This window comes from Jaculus jaculus, chromosome 12 (genome assembly GCF_020740685.1).
Source record: "Jaculus jaculus isolate mJacJac1 chromosome 12, mJacJac1.mat.Y.cur, whole genome shotgun sequence".
NCBI classification, from domain to species: domain Eukaryota; kingdom Metazoa; phylum Chordata; class Mammalia; order Rodentia; family Dipodidae; genus Jaculus; species Jaculus jaculus.
The window spans coordinates 4,253,673-4,281,591 of record NC_059113.1 but is presented as its reverse complement, the minus strand read 5'-3'; the positions used below and the strand labels follow the sequence as shown (position 1 = coordinate 4,281,591).

General features: G+C 42.7%; 1 protein-coding gene across 2 annotated transcripts in view; it reads left to right on the top strand.

Annotated features, from left to right (window-relative positions):
* Positions 1–8,270: 8,270 nt before the first annotated feature.
* The window catches only part of Snx2 (sorting nexin 2), a 56,423-nt gene continuing 36,774 nt past the window's right edge, over positions 8,271–27,919 (top strand). For both annotated transcript variants that reach the window (XM_004669192.3, XM_045131675.1), the window contains exon 1: positions 8,271–8,416. In XM_004669192.3, coding sequence (XP_004669249.1) covers positions 8,309–8,416 — 108 coding nt within the window. In that variant the 5' untranslated portion in view covers positions 8,271–8,308. The remainder of the gene's footprint in view (positions 8,417–27,919) is intronic.

Below are 27,919 nucleotides of genomic sequence, written 5' to 3'. Positions count from 1 at the left end.
TACCTGTCAGCCGGCACTGGGGGGCAGAGCTAAGGAATCCCTGGAGCAGTCTAGTCAAATTGGTGAGCTCCAGGCTAATGATGGACTTTATCTCAAAAAGAGGTGGACAGCATACCTGAAGATGGCCCTGAGGCTGTCCCTCTGACCTCCACATGCACTTGCATACACACATGTACACCCACACACATCTGAATACACTTAAACACATAAATGCACAACACACACGCACACACACACACACACACACACACACACACAGTAGCTATATATCTTGCTTTTGATGACTTCTGAAGTTATAGTGCTAAGGGTTGCTATGGAACCTTCTTGATGCCATTGGTGTCTCCTGTACATGAGATAGGATCACAGCTGGTAAACTTACCCAAGGTCATGAGGACATGTAGGCCTTAAGTCCGGTTTATGAATTTCTTTTGTAACTATTTTTTTTTTTTGAGGCAGAATTTCACTCTAGCCCTGGGTGGTCTGGAACTTACTTGGTAGTGCAGGCTAGCCTCAAAGTCATAGGGATCTTCTTACCTCAGCCTCTTGCATGCTGGAATTACAGGCATGGGCAACTAAATCCCATGGCATACTTTTGGTAAGACAGGCTGGCATGGAAGTTGTTATGTACCACGTTAAAGTCCTTGATTGGCTTTATTTAGAGTTCTAGAATCTAGGCAACATTTCATTCCTTGAAATCAGTGTTGAATTGAGCAGAAGTAGTTGGTTTTATGACAGAAAAGGGCAGAATAAAAAAGGAAGAAGCCAGGCATGATACCACATGCCCATAATTATAGCACTCAGCATGCTGAGGTAGGAGAATTTCCAGTTTGAAGCCAGCTCAGGCAACACAGTGTTACCTTTTCTCAAAAAGAAAGAGAGGAGAGAGAGAGAGAGAGAGAGAGAGAAGTGGGTGGGAAAGAGGATTGATCATACTTAAAGAGGTGGGATGGGAGAGATGGCTTAGTGGTTAAAGCACTTGCCTACAAAGCCTAAGAACCTGGGTTCAATTCCTCAGTACCCATGTAAGCCAGATGCACAAGGTGGCTCATGTATCTGGAATTTGTTTGTAGTGGCTGGGGGCCCTGACACTCCTATTCTGTCTCTCTCTGCCCCACCCTCTCTCTCTTTCATAAACAAACAAATAAAAATATTTTTAAAAAACTAAAGATGTTATAAATAAGTCATATGGAAACCTACTTCTTTGTTAGGTAATTAAATACACACACACACACACACACACACACACACACACACACATATATATATGTATGCATACATATATATTTAAATGAGGGCCTTCAGTTAAGGTGCTTGCCTGCAAAGTCCAACAACCCAGGTTTGATTCCCCAGTACCCATGTAAATCAGATACACAAAGTGGCACATGTATGTGGAGTTTGCTTATAGTGGCTAGAGGTCCTGGCATACCCATTCTCTCTCTCTCTCTCTGCTTGCAAATAAATAAATTAAAAAAAAAAAAACTTTAGGAGAGAGAGAATGGGTACACAGGGCCTCCAGACACTGCAGTCGAATTCCAGACGTGTGCGCCATCTTGAGTGCGTGTGTGACCTTGTGCACTTGAGTCACCTTGTGCATCTGACCTACATGGGACCTGGAGAGTCGGACCTGGCCCTTAGGCAGGTACCTCAACCACCAAGCCATCTCTCCAGGCCATCAAATAAAAACACTTTTAAAAACTGAGAGTCGGGCAGAAGTACTTTGGAGGGTGGATAGTGCTCAGAAGCTGCAGGTTGTTGCAGAAGAATCCCCGCGACTGTGGAGGGATCCCCCGCAGTGAGTTGTTGGTCAGGAAGCCCCTAAACAATACAGGATATCGCCATTGTTCTTGGTGGCCCATGAGTTCTATGTAGGAAGACCTGACTGCTGAAGAGAGCACACACTTTAGCTGCAGGACACTGAGGAATCCTGCTAAAACAGAGATGACAGCTCCTCCCTGCTGGCCAGCTACGGAAGGTGCTATGCGGGGCGCTGAGGGGAAAGTCACCAATAGCTTATTCAGACGTGGATCCTATACGCTATGATACTGACTTTCCAGGCAAGATGTGCCCACTGGTGCACTAGTGGTACACCTATTGGGGGGGTGCAACCAATTGCTTTTTTTTTTTTTTTTTTTTTTTTTTGAGGTAGGGTCTCACTCTAGCCCAGGCTGACCTGGAATCCACTATGTACTCTCAGGCTGGCCTTGACCTCGTGGCAATCCTCCTACCTCTGCCTCCCAAGTGCTAGGATTAAAGATGTGTACCACCATGCCAGCCAGTTGTTTTCTAATTGGACCTGAGGCCCATTCCACAGGAAGGAACTCATGCCTGGTACTGTGAACTGGTCAAAAATCTGTGCCTGGAGAAGTCACAGGTCTTAGGGGGCAGCTACTGGTATTGTTTTATTAAATGGAAATGTTTGTCCATTAAACTGCCTTTTAGCTTTTATGTTTATGTTGATACATTAATGCTAAACTTATCCTCGGAGAGAGAAGCTTCTTTCTGCAGTGGGCAGTGGTTTATGCAGACACATTTAACCAGTCAGGGTGCTGGGCACAAGTGATGAGTGCTCAGCCCTATACAGGACATCTGCATCGCCCTCTCTAAGAACTAGGGCACACTGCAGAAGAGGATGGGAAGGAGTGTGGTGAGACACTGACTTCTGGAGATGACACGGCCATAGCAGTCGTGACACACAACATGGCTGCATGCATGAGAGCTGCACAGAAGCAGAAAAGGAGCACAGGTCAGCAGAGCGGGATTCTTTGGGAAAAGAAGGGCTTTAGCAGGAGTAGAAGGGGGTGGGGGAATGTGAGCACAATGCACAGTATACACGTACACATTGGTCAAAACTGTTCTAAAGTTGGGCTGGAGAGATGGCTTAGCAGTTTAGATGCTTGCATGCAAAGCCAAAGGACCCAGGTTCAATTCCCCAGGACCCACATAGGCCAGATGCACAGGGTGGCGCATGCATCTGAAGTTTGTTTGCAGCAGCTGGAGGCCCTGGTACACCCATTCTCTCTCTCTCTCTCTCTCTCTCTCTCTCTCTCTCTCTCTCTCTCTCTCTCTAATAAAATAAACACAAATAAATATTCAAAAAATGTTCTAAAGTTGAAAGTGGTCATAGCCTCTCAGTCCTATGAGTATGCTGCAGTAAAAACAATTGAATCTTGTAAATGGGAAATCATATGCTATTGGAATTACTTATCAATAAAGAAGCAAAAAGATAGAAAAAGACCAAAAATCAGACTGATCATTTCAAAGTTAGTACAGATAGAATAACAGAAAAACTGAGGGTCATGTCAGCTTTCAGTTCCCTTTTGTATGCATAAGGATCAAACAGAGAATGCTTCATTATCATGCCGAATGAAACTGCCTGTTTGGGGAACTGCTCTCTCTCTAACCCTTTGAACATCAGAGTAAACACTTTCATTTCAGTTTGGGGGAACTTCAGTGTAAGAGACTTCGCTTTTGATTTTGATTGATAGGTTTGTTGTGCTGAGGAGCAAACCCAGGGCCTCATACATACTAAGCTCTATCCCCAGCCCACAGTTTGGTGTTTAGCTTGGTGTGTCCCAGTCTCTTACTGGTGCTTAATTGGAGACAGTGGCCTCCTGTACTTTTCATTTAATGCAACTCTGTTTATATTAAATAGACTGGCCAGAACATGATCACAAGGTCATTCTTGGCTATGCAGGAAGAGGAAAAGTTCTTATTTGTTTCATTGTGATGTCTGCTGCAACTTGAGTGCTTATGATTAAGGAAGAATGGGGTGGGGGGGGAGCAGAGGAAAATGCATTCCAACTGGATGGACGAGGCTAGTTGCAGACTATAGAGAACAGGACAGTGTGTATCCACAGAGCACTAGGGCCTATATAACCTTAACAAAAAGAAGCCACAAACCTAGGTCTTTGTGTGAGTTTCAGATTCTTAAATATTGCCAGTGGATTAAATTAAAAAAAATAAAAGGCTGGGACTGGAGAGATGGCTTAGCAGTTAAGCGCTTGCCTGTGAAGCCTAAGGACCCCAGTTCGAGGCTCAATTCCCCAGGACCCACGTTAGCCAGATGCACAAGGGGGCACACGCATCTGGAGTTCATTTGCAGTAGGTGGAAGCCCTGGTGCGCCCCTTCTCTCAATCTCTCTACCTTCCTCTTTCTCTCTCTGTCTGTTGCTCTCAAATAAAGAAAAAAAAAATTTTTTAAAGGCTGGAGAGATGGCTTAATGGGTAAGGTGCTTGCCTGTGAAGCCTAAGGACTCAGGTCAATTCTCCAATACCCATGTAAGCCAGATGTGCATGGTGTTGCATGCATATGGAGGTCCTTTGCAGTGGCTAGAAGCCCTGGTGTGCCCATTCCCTCTCTCTTCCTCCCTTTCTCTCTCTGTGTCAAATAAATTAAAAAAAATTTTTTTTAAAGTGTGCACCCAGGGCTGGAGGGATAGCTTAGTGGTTAAGGCATTTGCATGTAAAGCCAAAGGACCCAGGTTCAATTCCCCAGGACGCACGTTAGCCAGATGCACAAGGGGGCACAAGCATCTGGAGTTCATTTGCAGTGGATGGAGGCCCTGGCACGCCCATTCTCTCTCTCTCTCTCTCCCTCCCTCTCTCTCTCTCTCCCCCTCCCTCTTTCTCTGTCAAATAAATAAGTAAAAATAAAATAATTTTTAAAAAGTGTGCATTCAATAAAACCCATGTGTATCAAGCCCACAGGCTATTTGCTTCTTTTGATCTAGAAAAACTGGCTCTATTTCTTTGTTAGATTTATTTTCAACCACACAACAAATATGTTGATGGAGTACTAAATTGTTTAAAGTATCATGTCTTTTGGGAAAAAGCAGGAAATGAAATGAAAGGGAAGACTTTGTTCAATAGCTGAGACAGGCTTTACTCAGGAAAAGCCGTGACCAGGCAGGCTGGCAGCTGCTCCCTTACAGACTAGGGGTTCTCGTGGGGTGGTGGGTGCAGTGGAATTCGTGGCTGCAGGGCTGTCCACCTTGCCTGCCTCAGGGCATGGGCCACTTCAGGGAAGTGATAACTGGGTAGATGACTGGGGCCATTCCAGGGAACTGAGAAAGGTGGTCTGGGCCACACTGGGAAAATACAGGTGCATTGTGAATGAATGGCTTCAGAGCTCAAAACTAGAGATTCTGGTTCTAACAATGTCAAGGGCAATGAAGGTCAGAAAGATATAGTTTTTCACTGGAGCAAGAAAATGTTTCTGCTATGAGATAGTGAGCTCATGAGTAAACTTAGAAATAAGAGACTGAGGCAACAGCTTTTTAGTTTTATTTTCTTTTGATTTTAGTCTGGTTTCTTTACCTGAGGCCCTATTGCAGTCAGGTTCGCATTGCTGGCAGAAATCACCTGACCAAGAGCAGCTTGTGGGGGAAAAAAGGGGGGTTATTTGGCTTACAGACTCAAGGGAAGCTCCATGGTAGCAGGGAAAACAATGGCCTGAGCAGAGAGTGGACATCACCCTGTGACCAGCAGCAGGTGGACAATAGGAACAGGAGAGTGTGCCAAACACTGGCAAGGGGACACTGGCTATAACACGCCACAGTGGTGTAGAGGCCAGATTCACGCACGTGAGCAGAGACCGGGCACACACACGTCACAGTGGTGTAGAGGCCAGAGGTGTGCTTCTGAGTGCTGGTCCTCAGCTTCCCCGTGTTTCCACGTGGGATCTCTTTGTTCTTATTGTTGAGGTGCTCATTTGCGCATGCTCCAGGCTGGTCCACGTCCTTTGAAGAAATTCTCCCCTCCCTGCCGCCTTCTCACCATAACCACACTGGGATGACAGACCTGTTACAGCAATTGCACGCTATCCACTGAGGCATCTCCCAGTCTCCCTGGTCCTCCCTTTCTTACTTAATTTATAATGTTCTGATGAAAAACAGTTTTAAGGTTTTTTTTTTTTTTTTTTGGTTTGTTTTTTTCTAAGGCAAGGTCTCACTCTAGCCCAGGCAGACCTAGAACTCACTGTGCAGTCCCAGGTTCACCTCGAACTCATAGTGATCCTCCTACCTCTGTCTCCTGAGTGCTGGGATTAAAGGCATATACTCATATACTACCATGCCTAGTTTAATAGTTGCCTTTGGTGTTCTTTTGTTTTGCTAACATATACCAGCCCATTTAAAGTTAACTTAAGGATATACATATTTAAGGGGAAATTTAGCACAGTATATATGTCTACAGCATTTACCCCTATGATTCCCAGATGTGGAGAGATGAGAGACATGGATGAAGAGTCATCCAGTCAATTTTCTTGGGAAAAATCAGTGCGGAGGAAATGAAGCTGGTGTCTCCGGCACTGGGGCCTGGGTTGCCCGGTCTTCCTGCCTCCTCCAGTGCCGTTCCAAATGAAGAATGGAGTGAGGAAAGCCATGTCGTCTGGAAAGCCCACTGAAAAACGAAGATGTGACGCTTATTGTTTGAAATTAAGAATGTCAGCCAGAGCTGGGGAGATGGCACGGTGGTTGAAGGTTTTCAAAGCCTGCCAACTTGGATTTGATTCCCCAGTGCCCACATAAAGCCAGATACACAGTGTGGCACAAGTGTCTAGAATTTGTTTGAGGTGGCAAGAGGCCCTGGTGCACTCATTCTTTTACCCCTCCCCCAGTGTTTCTCCCAAATAAACAAATACTATATATATGCATGTGTATATATGTATATGTATGTGTGTATAAATGTGTGTGTGTGTGTGTGTATGTATGTATGTATATATATGTGTGTGTGTGTGTGTGTGTGTGTGTGTGTATGTGTGTGTGTGTGTTTCAAGGTAGGGTCTCACTCTAGTACAAGCTGACCTGGAATTCACTATGTCATCTCAGGGTGGCCTCGAACTCATGGTGATTTCCCTACTTCTGCCTCCTGGGTGCTGGGATTAAAGATGTGTGTCACCACGCCTGGCCAATTTTTTTTTTTTTTTTAAAAAGAATGCCTTAACAGCTGAGCCATCTCTCCAGCCCTAAAAATACTTTTAGCCTTCTCCTCCCCTCCCCTGCAAAAAAGAAAGCAAACCAGCCAACCAGCTAACCAACCAACCAACCAAACAAAAAAATCAAGTAACCAACAGCAGGGACAAAATATTGTCTGGCTATTGACAAAATTGCAAAAATGTATAGGTAAATAATTCAGGGATCTTTAGTTATCTAGAACTGCACTGTATCATAGGTAGCCACTGGTCACATGGAACTATTTAATTTAAATTAATTAAAATTAAATGAAACACAGAAATTTGGCTGCTCTCACTAGCCACAGTTCTAGCGTCCAGTTGTCACCTGTTGTAGTCAGCTTCACCTTGCTTGGCACAAGGAACCTGGCCAAAAGCAGCTTGTGGGAGGAAAGGCTTTGTTTTGGCTTACGGACTACAGGGGAAGCTCCATGATGTCGGGGGAATATGATGGCCTGAGCAGAGGGTGGACACCACTTCCTGGCCAACATCAGGTGGACAACAGCAGCAGGACAGTGTGCTAAACACTTGCAAAGGGAAGCAGGCTATAACACCCACAAGCCTGCCCCAAACAATACACAACCTCCAGAAGGATCCAATTCCCCAAGTGTCACCAGCTGGGGACCTAGGGTTCAGAACATATAAGCCTATGGGGGACCCCTGAATCAAACCTCCATAAGCGTGAACCATGCCCATTGCAGGGTCATCTCAGCTTAGATGTAGGGTTCTTTGGGACTGCTCCAGCGACATTGCTGTGCTTGTCCTCTACAGTGTTCATGCAAAGCTCCTCCACTTCCCAGAGGCCATCTTAAAAAGCTGACAGTGCCAATCATTCGTCCTATGGTAACAAGGCTCAGATTCCTGCATATAAAGTCAGGTCAGGGGCTGGAGAGATGGCTTAACAGTTAAGGCGCTTGCCTGCATAGCCAAAGCACCCAGGTTCGATTCCCTGGGGACCCCACCTGCACAAGGTGATGCATGTATCTGGAGTTTGTGTGCAATGGCTGGAGGCTCTGGTGCGCCCATTCTCTCTATCTGCTTCTTTCTTTCTCTCTCTCTCTCTCTCTGAAATAAATTAGTAAAATATTTATTTAAAAAAAAGTCAGGTTTCCCCCAGCAGGCACCCAGGAGACCAAACGCCCAGACCTGGAGGCGAAGGAGCGGCGAAGGGCGGAGCCGCGGGGCGTGGCCTGCCGCGAGAGGGGCGTGGCCCTGGCGGGGCGGGGGCGTGGCCCTGGCGGGGCGGGGGCGTGGCCCGGGCGGGGGCGGGGCGTCCCGCGGCTCGGCGCGCCGGCGGCCGTGCGTGCTCACGTGACAGGCCCGCCAGGCCCCGCTCGCGCAGTGCTCGGGCCGGCGAAGATGGCGGCCGAGAGGGAGCCTCCGCCGCTGGGGGACGCGAAGCCCACCGACTTCGAGGAGCTGGAGGACGGGGAGGACCTGTTCACCAGCACCGTGTCCACCCTGGAGGTGAGGCCGCCCCGCCGCGGGGCCCGCGCGCGTCTGCCCGCCCCCGAGGTGCCGTCCCCGGCCGCGTCTCCTTCCTCCCCACCCCCGGGCCGGGCCGGGCCGGGCCGAGCGGGTCCCGGTGACACCTGTGACGCGGGCCCAGCGCCGGGGGCTGTCAGCGGCTCGGCCCTGGTGTGCGCGGCCCGGCCTCCGCGTCGGCCTCCCAGGGCCGGCGCCGCTGCGCGGAGCGTCGCAGCCGGGCCCGCTGCTCCCTCCGGGTCCCGGGTCCGCGCTCCTGCAGGCCGGTTCCGGTTCGCCTGCCCTGGGCGGGCCGTGCTCGGAGCCCTCGGGTCGCACTTGTCGCTGTCAAGGTCCTTCGTGGACTGCTAGTTTCCCTCGACGTCGGAGAGGAGCCTCTGTTTGGGACTTTCAGTTAACGCATGCATCAGTCAATTTTATCCTAGTTTCTAGACTTTGTTTTTTGCTTTTTCTTTTTTGAGACTGGCTCTCATGTACCCAACCTGGTTTTGAACTCCCAATGCAGCCGATAATGGCCTTGAACTCCTTATCTACCAGCCTGCACGTTCCAAGTGTTGAAATTACAGGCACGAGCTCCCAATCCCCGCTTGGCTTCTATAATTTTTTTAAAGAAATATTTTGTTTTTCTTTATTTATTTGAGGGAGAGAGAGAATGGGCGCGCCAGGGCCTCCAGCCACTGCCAAAGGACTGTAGATGCCTGGGCCCCCTAGTGTGTCTGGCTTACGTGGGTTCTGGGAATTGTACCTCTGTCCTTTGGCTTTGCAGGCAAGCACCATAACCACTAAGCCATTTCTCCAGCCCGGCTTCTAGAATTTTTAAGAAGCTATAGTGTTTGGAAAATATTAGTCGAAGGGAATAAGGAATACAAGACACTGCTTTTCTTCCTTCCTTTCTTTTTCTTTTTTTAAAGTTACCAGGGGAGAAATGGAAACGGATGGACCGACCTCCACTCCTTTTTCCTCTTTTCTCGCATGATCAGCGATCTCTGAAGCTGAGTGTTCCTGTTTTTGTTAAAGGAAACACCCATTATGAGCTTAACTGTATTGGGCTCGCCTATATCTAATTGAGGTTTAAATTGCTTTGCATCTGATGAGAGCATTCACACCTTAAATTCTAATTTTCAGCTTGTGTCCATTGAATATGAGCACATTTGCCAGAAGACTGTCTACCTTCACTGTAATTTCTCATAAAGTGATTTATGATAAGCTTCCTTGGCCTGTTCAAGTCTGCATCAGATCACCTGGAAATTATATAAAGTATCTATTATCTGAATTTCAGTGAACTGAAACAGAACACCAGGAACCATTTGTTCAGCACTGACCTGGTTCTGCTAATACATGTGTGTGGCCCGCCCAGCCCCACTTCCCCTTAGATCATAGATCCCTTGGGACTAGGGATGGGCCTTGGTACTCTTGGTGTTTCTCACAAAATCTTGGAACATTGCACGTAGTTAATGCTTGCCGGTTTAGTTGTCAAAACCAGGACCTACTAAGAATTAATTACTTTTCAGGTTATATTCTTGGGGTTGTTATGTTTTTAGCCCTTAATATGTATTTTAACTTGTTAAAATTGCCTTCAGGACCCTAAAACCTGTACTGTCTTCAGAAGATACACAGGCTTCGTACAAGTCTCCAAGAATCCGAATAAACCTGGTTGACCTAGAGTGAACTGGAATGTTGTAAACATTAATCATATGTGCCCGGCAAAAGGAACTATATAGTCTGTTTCCCATGTGGATGGGTCTTTTAAAAAGTTTAAGTGTTAGACCTTTTTTTTTTCATTGTGAAAGTCTGCAGTATGATTATTGATAATTCATCTTGGTTAATGCACTATGAAAGTTGTGAATAAAGCCATTATTGGATGCTCACCTCAACCCCATATTTCATGGGCTTATTCAAGTTATTAATTTTAAGAAAGTATTATGACTTTGAGATTTGTAAACTAAAAGTTTTATTTTTTAGTTTGGCATCCAGAATTCAGTGTTTTGCCCTTTCAAGCTGTCTGGGAAGTATTTCCTGTATCCCAGAGCTGCTCCAAGAGAGTGCTCTTCCACTGCTTCATGTTTCTTCACATGGTGCTTGTTCAGACCCGAGTGCAAAATAAGCTGCAGTGTTACCCTGTTTAAATGCAGGTGCCTCTCTCTACTGGAAGTCTGTGTGCTTAGCAAGTGCTCTGCCCCACTAGTGCTTTCTGGGTTTGACAGTGTATGTCTCTGGCTTCGTAGCGGTGTGCTCCTGGAACTCCTAACCCCTCTGCCTGAGTCTACTGACCGCCAGCTTCCCAGTCGTAGACCCCCACTCCTGGTTTTCAATTAGTGCTTTTCATCTTTTACTTAATGGCTCTGGCAGTTGAACCCAGGGCTTCAAGCTTGCAGAGCTTTATCTGCAGCCGTAGATCAATGCTGTTTAAACTTCACACACACACACACACACACACACACACACACACACACGGGTTTTATTGAAATGCAATTGTTTTGATTCTGTAGTGCCACATAGGTTCTAGAATTTTACATTGTTAGTAGTTTCTCCTACTACTGTTTCTGGCTCAGAGAGAAAACTGAATTGCAAGACCCAGAGTGATTCTGATCTTCTGCCTTGAGTATTTGTTACTAAGAAAACATACTACTAAAGACGCAAATCAAAAGTAGCATATAAATGTCTTTTATTTTTTTGAAGTAAGAAGCTTTAAAATTATTTATTTGTGCCGGGCATGGTGGCACATGCCTTTCATCCCAGCACTTGGGAGGCAGAGGTAGGAGGATTGCCATGAGTTCAAGGCCACCCTGAGACTACATAGTGAATTCCAGGTCAGCCTGAGCTTGAGTGAGACCCTACCTCGAATTTTTTTTTTTTTTTTTTGAGATAGGTCTCCTCTATCCCAGACTGGCCTCAAACTTACATATAGCTGATGACCTCAAACTTTTCACCCTACTGCTTGTACCTCCCAAGTGCTAGGATTTATAGGTGTGTACAAACCATGCCTGGTTTATGTTATGTTAGGATAAAAAATCAGGGCCTCCTGCATGCTAGGCTGATGTTCTACCAATAGAGCTACATATCAAATGTAAAAGAAAAAACATTTTGAGGCAAGCCCAACAGACTGGCGTTTATTTATTTATTTACTTTTTTTTTTTTTCCCCCAAGGTAGGGTTTCACTCTAATCCGGGCTGATCTGGAATTCACTGTGCAGTCTCAGGGTGGCCTTGAACTCATGGCAATCCTCCTACCTATGCCTCCCAAATGCAGGGATGAAAGGCATGTGCCACCACACCCAGCTATTTATTTATTTTTTTAATATGTGTGTGTGTATGAGAGAGAGAAAGAGAGAGAGAAATGGCATGCCAGGGCCTCAGCCACCGTAATCGAATTCCAGACATGTGTGCCACATGGTGTGCATTTGCAACCTTGCATGCTTGCGTCACCTTTTGTGCATCTGGCTTACATGGGACCTGGAGTGTTGAGCATGGGTTCTTAGGCTTTGCAGGCAAATACTTAACTGCTAAACCATCCCTCCAGCCCAGAAAATTTTGTTTGTGGTAGAGATCTTTCTGTAAGATTTATTCCAGCTTACAAAAACTACTTTTGTGTATTTGTGTCTGTCAGACAGTATTGTAAGCACTCCTCTCCTTTGGCTTTTTTGCCACCTCTTCTACAGTGGTCCCCGAGCCTTGGAGAGTATTACAGAGATGTCCTATTTAATGATGAACACTCTACTGTCATTTCTTAGCACTGGTGAGTTTTGAATCACCCCAGTGGTCAACCACCATCTGAAAAGAGAAGCTTTTCTAACCAAAAGTGAGAGTAGTGTTAAGATATGGACATAAGAGCTAGAGAGAGAGATTAGTGGTTCAAGTGATTGCCTGCAAAGTCTAAGTACTCATGTTTGAATTTTCAGGTCCCATGGAGCCAGATGCATAGTGACATAGGCATGAAGTATCGCACATGCGCACAAGGGGGTCCATATATCTGGAGTTCATTTATAGTGGCTGAAAGGCCCTGGCAGGCCCATTCTCTGTCGGGGGAAAAAAAAAAAAAAAAGAACATAAGCATAAGTAGTTAGAGAGCAGTTTGATGGGCATATATAATACATCCATTTAACCAGACAACAGTAATTGATACCCCCCTAAGGTTTATGACCTCCCAAACCATAGGCTTTTTTGATTAGGTCTTCAGTACCAACAGAAACTCCCTCCCATGGACCAGACCTCCAGTCCTATTAGAAAGCAGAGCTTCCCCCCTAACAGACATGTCACCATTGTACCAGTTGGTACATTTGTCCTGTTTGGTCAGCTGAAAGGTGTTGATGTCTTTTCTGCTCCAACAGGTTGCGTAGGTCTTTCTAGTATCCTGATAGCTACTTAACAGGGAGGAGGCTTCTGGCTCAGCCCCAGCTTGATTTCTCAGTGACCCGCAGCCCTCATTTGGGGAGGCTTCAGGAGTAGGGTCTTACCTGGTTCTGGTGGCCAACCAAGAGCATCGACAATAACTTGTAATGTGTTTTTTTTTTTTTTTTTTTTTTTTTTGGTTTTTCGAGGTAGGGTTTCACTCTAGCCCACGCTGACCTGGAATTCACTATGGAGTCTCAGGGTGGCCTCGAACTCATGGCGATCCTCCTACCTCTGCCTCCCGAGTGCTGGGATTAAAGGCGTGCGCCACCGCGCCCAGCTAAATAACTTGTAATGTTTTGGGGGCATCAGGGACCTCCCTGGCCAACAACTCACAGGAAGTATGCCATCCCTGGCACTGACATTTTTCTTATAATCTGTGCAATCTGGACACAACATTATCCACCTCCATAGGGTACTTTTGCACAAAATCTCTCTCTCTTTTATTTTGTTTTTTGACTGTCTTTTTTAAATGCATGTTGTTAGCTAGTGAAGAAGAAGGTTTTCATGTGGATTATTCATAAGTCTTAAATTTTTGTTTTGTTTTCTGTTGTTCTGTTCTGTTTTGTTTTGTTTTCGAGGTAGGGTCTCTTTCTAGCTCAGGCTGACCTGGAATTCTATATGTAGTCTCAGGGTGGTCTCAAACTCACGGTGATCCTCCTACCTGTGCTTCCTGAGTGCTTGGATTAAAGGTGTGCACCACCACACCCAGCTACATGTTGATTTTTTTTTCTTTTCACAATTTTTATTAACATTTTCCATGATTATAAAAAATATCCCATGGTAATACCCTCCCTCACTCCCTCACACTTTCCCCTTTGAAATTCCATTCTCCATCATATTACCTCCCCATCTCAATCATTGTACTTATATATCTACAATACCAACCTATTAAGTACCCTCCTCCCTTCCTTTCTCTTCCCTTTATATCTCCTTTTTAACTTACGGGCCTCTGCTACTAAGTATTTTCCTTCTCACGCAGAAGCCCAATCATCTGTAGCTAGGATCCACATATAAGGGAGAACATGTGGTGCTTGGCTTTCTGGGCCTGGGTTACCTCACTTAGTATAATCCTTTCCAGATCCATCCATTTTTCTGCAAATTTCATAACTTCATTTTTTTTTTACCGCTGAGCATAACTCCATTGTATAAATGTGCCACATCTTCATTATCCACTCATCAGTTGAGGGACATCTAGGCTGGTTCTGTTTCCCAGCTATTATAAATTGAGCAGCAATAAATATGGTTGAGCACGTACTTCTAAGGAAATGAGATGATTCCTTCGGATATAGGCCTAGGAGTGCTATAGCTGGGTCATATGGTAGATCAATCTTTAGCTGTTTTAGGAACCTCCACACTGATTTCCACAATGGCTGAACCAGATTGCATTCCCACCAGCAGTGTAGAAGGGTTCCTCTTTTTCCACATCCCCGCCAACATTTGTTTTCATGATGGTGGCCAATCTGACAGGAGTGAGATGGAATCTCAATGTAGTTTTAATGTGCATTTCCCTGATGACTACTGACGTAGAACATTTTTTAGATGCTTATATGCCATTTGTATTTCTTCCTTTGAGAATGCTCTATTTAGCTCCATAGCCCATTTTTTGATTGGCTTGTTTGATTCTTTATTATTTAACTTTTTGAGTTCTTTGTATATCCTAGATATTAATCCTCTATCAGATATATAGCTGGCAAAGATTTTTTCCCATTCTGTAGGTTGCCTCTTTGCTTTTTTCACTGTGTCCTTTACAGTGAAAAATCTGTAATTTCCTGAGGTCCCAGTGATATTAATCTGTAGTTTTATTGCCTGAGCAATTGGGGTTATATTCAGAAAGTCTTTGCCAAGACCAATATATTGAAGAGCTTCCCTTAATTTTTTCTCTAGCAGTTTCAGAGTTTCAGATCTGATGTTAAGGTCTTTAATACATTTGGATTTAATTCTTGTGCATGGTAAGAGAGAAGAATCTATTTTCATCCTTCTGCAGATATATATCTAGTTTTCCCAACACCATTTGCTGAAGAGGCTGTCTTTTCTCCAGTGAGTATTTTTGGCATTTTCATCGAAAATCAGGTGTTTATAGCTGCCTGGGCTTACATCTGGGTCCTCTATTCTGTTCCACTGATCTACATGTCTGTTTTTGTGCCAGTACCACGCTGTTTTTGTTACTATGTCTCTGTAGTATAGGTTAAAATCAGGTATGGTGATACCACCAGCCTCTTTTTTGTTGCTCAGTATTATTTTAGATATTCGAGGTTTTTTGTGATTCCAAATGAATTTTTGGATTGTTTTTTCTATTTCCATGAAGAAAGCCTTTGGAATTTTGATAGGGATTGCATTAAATGTGTAGATTGCTTTAGGTAAGATTGCCATTTTTACAATATTGATTCTTCCAATCCAGGAACAAGGGATGTTTCTCCACTTTCTAGTGTCTTCTGCAATTTCTCACTTGAGAGTTTTAAAGTTCTCATTGTAGAGATTCTTTACTTCCTTGGTTAGGTTTATTCCAAGGTACTTTATTTTTTTTGATGCAATTGTGAATGGGAGTGATTCTCTGATTTCATCCTCTGTGTGTTTGTTGTTAGCATATATGAAGGCTACAGATTTATGGGTATTTATTTTGTATCTTGCTACATGGCTGTAGGTTTTGATCAGCTCTAACAGCTTGCTAGTAGAGTCTTTAGGGTCCTTTATGTATAGAATCATGTCATCTGCAAATAATGATAACTTGATCTCTTCCTTTCAAATTTGTATCCCTTTCATATGTGTCTCTTGCCTTATTGATATGGCTAAGACTTCCAAAACTATATTAAATAAAAGTGGGGACAGTAGACACCCTTTTCTTGCTCCTGATTTTAGTGGAAAAACTTCCAGGTTTTCCCCATTTAGTAATATGTTGACTATAGGCTTGTCATAAATAGCTTTTATTATATTGAGGTATGTGCCTTCTATTCCCAGTCTCTGTAGGACTTTTATCATGAAGGGATGTTGGATTTTTGTCAAATGCTTTCTCGGTGTCTAATGAGATGATCATGTGATTTTTGTCCTTCAACCCATTTATATAATATATTACATTTATAGATTTGAGTATATTGAACCATCCCTGCATCTCTGGGATAAAGCCTACTTTGTCAGGGTGAATGATCTTTTTGATATATTCTTGTAATCTGTTTGCCAGTATTTTGTTGAGAATTTTTGCATCTATGTTCATGAGGGAGATTGGTCTGTAATTTTCTTTTTTTGTTCTGTCTTTGCCTGGGTGTTGGTATCAGGATGATGCTGGCTTCATAGAAGGAGTTTGGTAGAATTCCTTCTTTTTCTATTTCCTGGAAAAGCTTAAGAAGCAATGGTGTTAGCTCTTCCTTGAAGGTCTGGTAAAATTCAGCAGTGAATCCATCTGGGCCTGGGCTTTTTTTAGTTGGGAGATTATTGATAACTGTTCGGATCTCCATGCTTGTGATAGGTCTATATAAGTGATTAATCTCATTTTGATTTAATTTATGTAGGTCATATAAATCAAGGAAATCATCATTTCTTTCAGATTTTCATACTTTGTGGAGTATATGCTTTTTTAGTATGTCCCTATGATTTTTTGAATTTCTCTGGAATCTGTTGTGATGTTTGTTACCTTTTTCATCTCTGATTTTATTAATTTGTGTCTCGTTTCTTTTGGTCAGATTTGCTAAGGGTTTGTCAATCTTGTTTATCCTTTCAAAGAACCAACTCTTTGTTCCATTAATTCTTTGGATTTTTTTTGTTTCTATTTCATTAATTTTTGCTCTGATCTTTATTATTTCTTCCTGTCTACTGATTTTTGGTTTGCCTTCTTGTTGTTTTTCCAAGGCTTTAAGGTGTAGCATTAGGTTGTTTACTTGTGACTTTTCTAATTTCCTAATATAGGCACTTAAGGCTATAAATTTACCTATTTGAACTGCCTTCATTGTGTCCCAGAGAGTTTGGTATGTTGTGTTCTCATTATCGTTTGACTCTATAAATTTTTTGATTTCCATCTTGATTTCTTTATTGACCCATTCATCATTTAGTAGTGTATTGTTTAGTTTCCATGATTTTGTGTATGCTCTATAGCCTTTCTTGCTACTGATTTGTAATTTAATTCCATTGTGGTCAGATAGAATGCAAAGAATTATTTCAATTTTCCTGAATTTGTTAAGATTTGCTTTGTGTCCTAAAATATGGTCTGTTTTAGAGAATGTTCCATGTGGTACTGAAAAGAATGTATATTCTGCAGCATTTGGATGAAATGTCCTGTATATATCTGTTAGGTCCATTCCTTCTATGACGTCATTTAGTCCAGATGCCTCTCTGTTTATTTTTTCCCAGGATGACCTGTCAATTGATGAGAGTGGGGTGTTAAAGTCACCCACCACCACTGTGTTTGGTTTTATCTGTAACCTTAGTTCTAATAGCATTTGTTGATGAAGTTGGGAGCCCCCATGCTAGGTGCATTTACGTTTAGGATTGTAATGTCCTCCTGTTGGAGTGTGCCCTTAATCAGTATAAAGTGACCTTCCTATCTTTCTTGACTAACAGTTGGACTGAAGTCTACCTTATCACATATTAGGATAGCAACCCCTGCTTGTTTTCTAGGCCTGTTTGCTTGAAGCACCGTTTTCCAACCTTTCACCCTCAGATAATGTCTATCCTTTGTAGAAAGGTGAGTTTCTTGGAGACAACAAATTGTAGGATCCTGCTTTCTAACCCAGTCTGCAAACCTATGTCTTTTTGTTGGGGCATTAAGGCTGTTGATATTAAGAGATATTATTGAAAGGTGTGTATTTATGTTTGCCATTTTTTTTTTTTTTTTTGTGGTTCCGGTTCTACCTTTGGTCTCATGTGTTAACTAGTATCTAAGTATTGCTTGTTTTTTTTCCAGGTTCCTTATATGTATGCTTTTCCTTTTCTTCAGCATGGAGGATTCTATCAAGCATTTTCTGTAGAGCTGGTTTTGTCTTCAAATACTCCTTTAACCTGCTTTTGTCATGGAATGTCCTTATTTCTCCTTGTATTTGAATGGATAGCTTTGCAGGATAACGTAACCTTGGTTGACAGTTGTTATCTTTTAGGACTTAGAATATATCACTCCAAGCCCTTCTGGCTTTTAAAGTTTGTGTTGAATAATCTGCTGTAATCCTGATGGGCTTGCCTTTGTAGGTAACTTGATTTTTCTCTTTAATTGATTTCAATATTTTTTCTTTGGTTTGTGTGTTTGGTAGTTTGATTACAATATGGTGAGGAGAGGTTCTTTCCAGGTTTTGTCTGGCTGGGATTCTAAAGGCTTCCTCTATCTGCATTGGCACCTCTTTCCCAATTTGGGGGAAGTTTTCTTCTATGATTTTGTTGAAGACGCCTACTATGCCTTTGGAGTGGAATTCTTCTCCTTCTACTATGCCCTGAATTCTTATATTTGATCTTTTCATATTGTCCCGAATATCTTGAAATTCCCACTCATACTTTTCTATAAGATTGTCTTTCTCTTTGTTGGACTGTATTAGATCTGCCACCTGGTCTTCTAGCTTAGATATTCTGTCCTCTCCATCCATTCTACTGGTGAGATTTTCTAGAGTTTTTTTTTTTTTTTTTCATTAACTGTGTTCTTCATTGCTAGTAATTCTGACTGGTTTTTCTTTATTATTTCTATTTCCTTATTTATGTCTTGTATTGCCTTTATTTCATTAAATTGGTATCCTGCGTCTTCTTTGATTTCCTCTTTGACTCCTTTGATTTGTTCTTTGACTTCTTTGAACATACTTATAATCATTCTTTTGAAATCTTTCTCAGGCATTTCCTCTAACTTGTTCTCACTGGAAGTCATTTCTGATGCATTAATACTTTTGGGTGGATTTATGTTATCTTGATTTTTGGTGTTTCTTGTGTTATAATGTATATATTTTTGCATCTTGGATTAAGTTAATGCTTGGATTTTCTAGCTAGCTGGGTATTCTTAGTTGTATCAATTGATTTGATGTTATATATCTTTAGGGTAGGAGCTTAAGGTGTTAGGTGTGGCTCTTAAGACTCTCAGAATATCTACAAAGGTGTTCCTATGGGTTGAGTTTTCCTGCTATGGGAGCATTCGAGTAGGCTGAGTGGAATAAAATACAGGTAGATTCTAAAAGTTAACTAAACACTGTACACATTCAATCAAAAACAGCACCGAGTATTTATGCAAGAGTAGGTATTATAACAACCACATCCTCTATCAACATAGAGGTTAAGATTTCTGGTCTGTTGAGGGATCCAGGTCAGCTTGTGACCAAGTGAGACCTTTCCCTGGTGCAATCCCAGTTACCTTGGATGATTTTGGTCTCAGTCAAGTTGCTGGCTCTGTCTTTGGGCTGCTGTTCTGATTTCTGGAGCTGGGCACTGGCTTTTCCTGTGGGGCAAACCGAGCCTGGCAACTGTGGCCCTGCAGATTGGCACTCCTGCTGCTGGAACCGCTACTGTTGCTGCTGGATCTGTTGCCGCTGCTGTAGCTGCCACTGCTGGAGCCGCTGGTGGATCAGCCACTGCTGGGGCTGCTGATGTTGCTGCCGGACTCTGGTCCTGCTTGGGTCCTGCTGTCGGCTCATGTTGGTGTGGCCGTGTCCGGGACTGCTGCTTTGTTCGCTAGAGCTGGGCACAGGCGGTGAGGGAGGGGAGGGAGCCGGTGCTGCTCTTGTTCTCTCGGTGTTCCCCGTGTTCTTCTACCTCGTGGTCTGCTCCTCCGGTGTTCACTGCCGCTCTCCCTTCACGTTTCTTGAGTTGCGGAGAGCTCCTGGCTTTTCCTGCGGCTGGTGCTGAGCCTGGTGACTTTCTGGTGCGCTTTTCCCGCCTGTGCGGGCTCTGGATGCTCTGGATCTCTTCTACTTCTCCACTGCCATTTCAATTTCCTAAACACCTCACTTTTTAGTAAAAGTGTGTATTTTGCTGAGTTTTTTTGGTCTTTTCCCCCCGTAGGCTGTTTTGATGTGGTACCTACGCCACCATCTTAACCGGAAGTCACACATCTTGAATTTTGATTAAACCTCCTCCCACCCCATCACCTTCCTGACCACTTTGACCATCCACCCCTAGTATTCTGCACCTCTAGTTAGTTATCTACTATACCCACCTTTCGACTGCCCTTCCTTCATCCTTTATTGCCCTTATTTATCTAGCTTCCTGGGCTCTACTACTGACTTTTACTTTGACTCACATAGAAATCTGAACACTTGAAGCAAGAATCTACATATGAAAGAGAACATATGGCTTTTGACTTTCTGAGCCTGGGCCACTTCCCTTAGTATAATCTTTTCTATGTTCATCCATTTATCTGCAAGTTTCATAGTTTCAATCTTTTTAACAGCTTAATAAAACTCCATTGTATACATATACCTTCATTATCTACTCATTAGTTGATGGGCATCTAGGCTGGTTCCAATTCCTAGCTATTGTGAAGAGAGCAGCAATAAACATGGATGAACAAGCATCTTTGTAGTAATTAGTAGAGTCATTAGGGTATATCCCAAAGGGTGGTTAGCTGAGTCATGGTAAATATTTTTTTTTTTTTTTGGTGGTAAGGCAAAATTTTATTTGGTTAAAAAGAAAGAAAAAGAAGAAAGCTGGTGCATCAGGTCTGCATCCCAGAGTTCGGGATCTCAGGATGCAGCTTCGAACTATTCAGAGTGTCAGCTTTTATGGGAAATTACCATGATGTTTACAGTAATAACAGAATGGGAGTTAAACCACAAAGTTACATACTGGCTTTTTATTTTTTACATTTTTATTTGCAGGCAGAGAGAGAGAGAGAGACAGACAGACAGACAGACCGACCGACCCACGAGTGGTGGTGGGGGGAAGGTTATGTAATGCACTATAAATGAACTCCAGATGCACATACCACCTTGTGCATCAGGCTTGATTTGGGTACTAAGGAATGCAACCCTGGCCTGGGCTTTACAGGCCAGCACCTTAACTGATGGGCCATCTCTCCAGCCTCTAAATCTATTTTTAGCTGTCTCGGGAACCTGCACACAACTTTCACAGTGGCTATACCAGTTATTGTGTCTAGGAATTTTCTGACAGAGCTTGGGTACAGAATCATTGCATGAAAATAAGGCTCTTTAACTCCTTCCTTCTGCTTCATTTTGTTGTTGTTTTCTTGAGGTAGGGTCTCACTCTAGCCCAGGTTCACCTGGAATTCACTCAGCAATCCTCCTACCTCTGCCTCCTGAGTGCTGGGATTAAAAGGTTTGTGCCATCATGCCTGGCTTTTCCTTCCCGATTTTTATTCCTTTTTTTCTTGTCTTACTGCTCAAACTAAAACTTCACACATATATTGAGTAAGTGAAAAAGTGACACCCTTTCTTGTTCCTGATTTTAGTGGAAATTTTTGAGTTTTTCCCCATTTATGATGTTTGCTATAGGTTTATCATATATAGCCCTTATTATGTTGAGATGGTCTTTCAGTTCTGAGTTTCTTTCAGGGCTTTTATCATAAGGAGTGTCAGATTTTGTCAAAAGCCTTTTCTGCATCTATTGAGATAGTCATGGATTTGTAATCCTTTAGTTCATTTTTGATGTATTAAATTTATTAGTTTGTGTGTGTAGAACCATCTGTCTCTGCAAATCCACATTGTTGATGGTGAATAATCTTTTTTTTTTTTTTTTTTTTTTTTAATCCAGGTAGAGTCTCATGCTAGCCCAGGCTGACTGGGAACACATTATGTAGCTTCAGCTTCCTGAATGTTGGAATGGATTCTGAACAATCTTTTTCATATGCTCTTGAATTTGCTTTACAAGTATTTTGTTGAGAATGCTTGCATCTGTGTTTACTAGGTGAATTGTTCCTCAGTCTTCCTTTTTTTTTTTTTGTTAAGTCTTTATTTGGTTTGGGCTAAGATTAGGTTTGTTTTTTAAAAAAAGCTTGGTAGCATTCCTTTACTTTTGCTCATATTGTTTTTTAAACATCTTTATTTACTAGTTGCAGGTAGAGAGAGATAGAACAGAGACAGAGAGAATAGGTACAGTCATTGCCTTTTAGAGCTTAGAGTGCCTCACCCAAGCTTCTCTAGCTTTTAGGGTTTCTGTTAAGGTGTCCGATATAATTCTGATGATTTATATGTCACCTACTACTTTCTCTTGGAGCTTTCAGTAGTTTTTGGTTTACCATGTTTAGTGTATTATCTAGAATATGGTGTTGGGAGGTTCTTTCCTGATTTTGTCTGTTTGGGGAACTAATTCTCCCTGAATCTAGATGCTCATCTCTTTCCCTAGATTTGGGGAATTCTATTTATATTATATTATTTATTTTTATTATTTATTTTATTTTATTATTTTTTATTATTTTGTTATTTTTATATTATTTTATGTTATTATTAATTTTATTGAACTTAGAATTTATGCCTTTGTCCTGAAGTTCTAGTTCTATGATTGTTAAATTTCTTCTTATGGGTCTCATATGCTGTCTTCATCCTTATTTTTATTGGTGTCTTAATGTTCTAACTTACCAGTCTTGTCTTCCATCCTGATATTCTGTCTTCCACTTGATCTTTTTGATTGGTGAAGTTTACTACTGAATTTATGTGGCTTAGTGAACTTTTCATTTCTAAAATTTCAACTTGATTACCAGCATTTCTTTTGTGTTTTTGGTTTTTTTTTTTTTCGAGGTAGGATCTCACTCTAGCCCAGGCTGACCTGGAATTCACTGTGGAGTCTCAGGGTGGCCTTGAACTCATGGTGATCCTCCTACATCTACCTCCTGAGTGCTGGGATTAAAGGCGTGCGCCACCACGCCCGGCTAGCATTTCTTAATTGAACTCTTCATATCCTATACTGCTATATCATTCAGCTATCTGTTTGCATTCTCTTTGAATATATTTGAGAGTTTAATTATATCCTTTTGGATTTTGTTTATTTATTTATTTGTTTGTTTTTGGCTTTTTGAGGTAGGGTCTCACTCTAGCCCAAGACGACCTGGAATTCACTATGTAACCTCAGGGTGGCCTCAAACTCATGGCTATCCTCCTACCTCTGCCTCTCGAGTGCTGGGATTAAAGGTGTGCACCACCACATCCGGCTCTGATTTTGTTAAACAATTTTATAATTAATCTTTTTAAGTTTTTTGGTCTGGGATTGCATTTAATTCTTTATCATTGCAATCCATTACTGTGAAATGGTGGTTTTCAGAGAGTTAATACCACCTTGATTTTTAAAAAATATTTTTATTTATTTATTTGCAAGCAGAGAGAGAGAGAGAGAAGAGATAGAGACAGAGAGAATGGGCACACCAGGGCCTCTGGCCACTGCAAAGGAACTCCAGATGCATGTACTCCCTTGTGCATCTGGCTTACATGGGTCCTGGAGAATCGAACTTGGGTCCTTTGGCTTTGCAGGCAAACACCTTAACCGCTAAGCCATCTCTCCAGCCCTCAAATGGATTATACATACATACATACATACATACATACATACATATATATATATATATATTTGAGAGCTAGAGAGAGAATGAATGGGCATGCCTTTTGCTACTGTAAACAAACTCCAGATGCATATGCCACTTTGTACATCTGGCTTACATGGGTTCTGGGAAATCAAGCCCTGACCAGCTGACTTTGCAAGTAAGTGGCTTTAACCACTGAGTCATCTCTTTGGCTCGTAAGTCAGCACTATTATTTTGAAGTATTTGCAATGCTCATTTAGGACTAAGTGAAATATTAACTGTAGGAACAACCACAACTGCTAGACTTAACTAAGTAAGTATTGTTACTGCCAATTAAACACACATCCTTTAAATTCAGTTGCTATTTGGGTATAAAGAAACAAGGATAGTATGGTTTGTGCTAATAGACTAGCTACTAAGGTTAGGAGTGGAAGGAACTATGCTGACGAGCAACCGTTAGTATTAGATCAATTTAGAAAAAAAGTGAGGGGGAAAAAGGAAAGGAATAAAAAAAGTCATGGTGGAAAGGGAAGTTGGGGTGCTGTAAGAGTTGACTGAATGTACAGACACTTAAACTACAGAGGGTTTTAGCTAAGAAGCAGGTGTAACGGAAGGCTCGTGTGCAACTCAGTCCTGGAGTGGGTCCCCAGCACTGCGGAAAGCCAGGTGTGGTGGCATGCACCGTAATCCTAGCACTCAAGTGGAGGCACGAACATGAAAAGTTCCAGGTTATCCTTGGCTAAATAGTGTTTCGGTCTGGATTATAGACCTTATCCCTCAAAAGAAACAGAAAAAAAAAAGAAAAGAAAAGAAATTGCAAAATATGGTAGGAATAAGTGGAAAAATGTATGGATTTTGTGTGAAAAATAGAATTAATAATTGATTAGAGACAGAAATGTACTGAATGGTCTTGAAACTTTATGGAGCAGTCTACAAGGTAAAGCAGGACTCAAGAAACATTTATGTGAAGATAACATTTAAGTGAAATAAAAATACAAACGAATAGAAGTGTTATCACATTAGCCAGTGTTTCTTCCTCTGCGGGTGGGTTTTGAACACCTGCCCTCCCAGTGATGTTCCATGTTGTGAACTGAGCTGATTGAGGAAGTTCACTTTGTAACCCCAGTTCAAATCTGCGCAAACTAGATTTAGGGTAAGTAGTGCCCAGTGGAGTTCTAACAAATTACCTTGTGGATTGTGTTTCATGGTGCAGTTGGACTGAGTGAGCAAGTGACAGGACTCTCTAGAGTGGCGTGGAGATGGCAGACCTGCTTCTGTGTCCATGCGTAGCCTGTGGGCGCATCTAGGCGTCTGTCTGCAGCTGTGCAGCTCCCTGTGTGCTGGGAGGGGAAGGGTGAGTCCTCGGTGGTGGGTCCACTGACCTCAGCAGGAGCCACTCTGGGACTTTGCCACAGCCCCTCAGGACCACACTTCAGCCCTGCGCTGACCCTACCTCTCTGCCCGTGGTGTATCCAACCCTTGGTGCCGTCACCTCCCCAGCCCTCTCCAGCTCTTTGAGAGGCCCAGGTGTGTTGGGGAAGGGAAGGTATAAACCGTCGTCTGGCAGCTGCCGCTGGTTGTAGCCAGGTTGCCCCAGACTGGAGCTAAAGTTTGTTCATGCTCTTGAGAACCCGTGTCTGCCCATCGTATGTCCAACCCTTAGTCATCCAGTTAACTGTTCCTGCAGTGCCAATTATAGGGGTCCCTTCTCACCAGTTCCCACTGACCTCACTGTGTGGTGTTGCAGGACACAGCCCTTCTCGCCTGCTTCACAACCAAGATCTCTCCTAGCTTAATACATTTTTTTATAGCTATTGTCTCTCAGGGTAGAGATTATAGTTTATTATCTTGACTGTTTTTCCTTACCACATCTTACTGATATAGTTTCTAGTATTCCACCTTACCTAGAAGTCCTAATTTTTGGTGTGTGTGTGAGAGAGAGGGGATTTGGAGGGAGGGGAGGAGTGGAGGAGTAACCTAGGTCATCCTCTAGCAGAGAAGCATGACTTTTTGCCTAGACATCCAAAGAAACTCAAGCCTTCCCCCTCTCCAGAGTAGTGTGACTGCTGCCACATATGTAGTTGTTTGCCACCCACAGCATTCCTGTCCTGCACTGCACTCTTGGGCTCTGGATGTGAGACCAAAGGGTTATTTATTTTGAGGTACCGTCTCACGCTAGCCCAGGCTGGCCTGGAACTCACAGTAATCCTTCTACCTCTGCCTCCCAAATGGTGGGATTCATGGTGTGCATTATTGTACCTGGCTCAAGGGTTAATTTTTGAATATAACCGTAGTTTTTGCTTTTCTTGTGTCACAACACTAAGAGTGTACCAGATACTAGCATAATATGAGTACTCACTTTATTATGAATTAGTAAATTGTAGTTACATGTATTATAGTTGTATACTGTATTAAAATCCTTTATAGTGCCAGATATATTGTTGCACACCTGTGATCCTAGCATTCAAGAGGCTGAGGCAGGAGGCCAACTTGAGCTGATCAGGAAAATCTGACTTATTAAAACTAAAGAAAACATACACTTTTTCAGCACTTTCAAAGTGTTCTTGGCCAGGATGGTGGTTCACAGCTTTATCCTAGCACTTGGGAGGCTGAGATAGGAGGATCTCTGAGAGTTCAAAGCCAGCCTGGGCTGCAGAGTGAGTTCCAGGTCATCCTTTGCTCCAGTGAGACCCTGCTTCAAGATAAAAGACAAAAAGAGGACAGAGTAAATGTGTACATGTGTAGGGAGAAAATGTGTTTATTAAAACTGGGCTAGCTTTCATTTTCAGCACTGTGTACGCAGGTACCTTTAACTGCTGAGCCATTACCCAGACTGTTCAGCAGTTTGATGATGTGTGTAGCATAGTATTTTTTAATATTTTTACTTATTTCTTTATTTATTAGCGAACGAGAGAGAGAATGGGAATGCCAGGGCCTCTAGCCACTGCAAACGAATTCCAAATGCACACATCACCTTGTGCATCTGGCTTACATGGGACCTGGAGAATCGAACTTGGATCCTTGGATTTTGCAGGCAAGCACCTTAACTGCTAAGCCATCTCTCCAGCCCTAGCATAGTATTTTTTAATTTATCCCCACTGGGGGATTACTGAGCATCTTGTTATCCATAAATTTATGTTGTACCAAATTCAGGAAAAAACAAGACCAAATAAATCCCAGACATTAATTTATACACATACACTCTTCAGACCTCACGACCCTTCGTTTGATTAATCTGATCATAAAGATGAGACACTTTCAGTATAGACCCCAGACTGGCCTTGAAATTGTGGTGATCTTGCCTCAGCCTCTCCAGTGCCAGGATTACATACATATACCACTGTACTTAGTTAAAGGTAGATTTCTACCAGAATTTTAGCTACCTGTGTCATTACACCCTTGGCACAGGTCCATTTTCAGAATAGAACTATTAGGAAAAAAGATGAAAATTGACTTAATGTCCTTCACATTGTGTCAGACTTGTTCTCAGCTTCCTAAGGTTATAGAGTTGAGTTACAGTCAGAGGGAGAGAGGGGCTATGATGCATGTGCTACATACTGTCTGTTGTTGTACACCATATTTCTCCAACACTTACATCTTGAACAACCAGCATGTTAATCTCATTTTGTCTCCAGGGGTTAGGGATCCAGGAGCAGAATATCTTCATATACTGGTTCAAGGCAGATTCCAGCCAAGAGGAAGAACCTACATTCTAGCTCCCCAGCACCCCAAACCATGAGAGGAAACTTCAGCTCCTTACTATATAGGCCTCTTGATGTACTAAGCATCACGGAACTGCTTTTTTCAGACAGAATGACAGGGGTGTGGAGGAGGAGGACGTGAGAGAAGGGCTTACATGTGTGTGCAGAGGAGCACTTCAGATGGGACCCTCAGTCGTTCGTAACCTCCTGTCAGAAGTGACACCATGAGGCCCTGCGTGGCAGGACACACTGTAATGCTAGCATTTTGGAAGTGGAGGCAGAAGGATCAAGAGTTCAAGATCCTGTTTGACTACATGGTAAATTCAGCCCAACCTGGGCCTACGAACATGTCTCATCCCTCTTCCCCAACTAAGTGGTGAACTATCATTTCTGTGTGCACACAGACCAACCCCTAGGACCCTGTGAGAAAGTACTATGCAAGGGGTGAATACACAAAAATGTAGTGACTTAAACTCTTTGTGTTTCTGAGTTTTTGAAAAAATCATTTGTTTTGATTAATTGCTAGAGGTTTATTCTTTTCACTCTAAGCCTTTTAAAAATATTTATTTAATTATTTGGGAGAGAAAGAGAAGCAGAGAGGGGAGGGGGATGGGTGTTCCAGGGCCTCTAGATACTGCAAAATGAACTCCAAATGCATGTACACCCTTGTGCATCTGGCTTACATAGGTCTTGGGGAATCAAACCTGGTTCCTTAGGCTTGATAGGCAAGTGCTTTAACTGCTAAAGCCATCTCTCTAGCCCCAGTGTTTCTAAGTTTTATACAAAAGTTAAATACAAATGCAATGATAGGTGATGGGGAAATGTCAAACAACTTTCCCTTTCTTCAGTGAACATAAAATGCAAACTATAGGAAAATGTGATACAGCAACAAGACACATGAAGGGAAGGAACCTCTTTGGAGGACATTGGTCTGATATATTAACCATTGTTAAAAGCATCGTTAAAAATATGT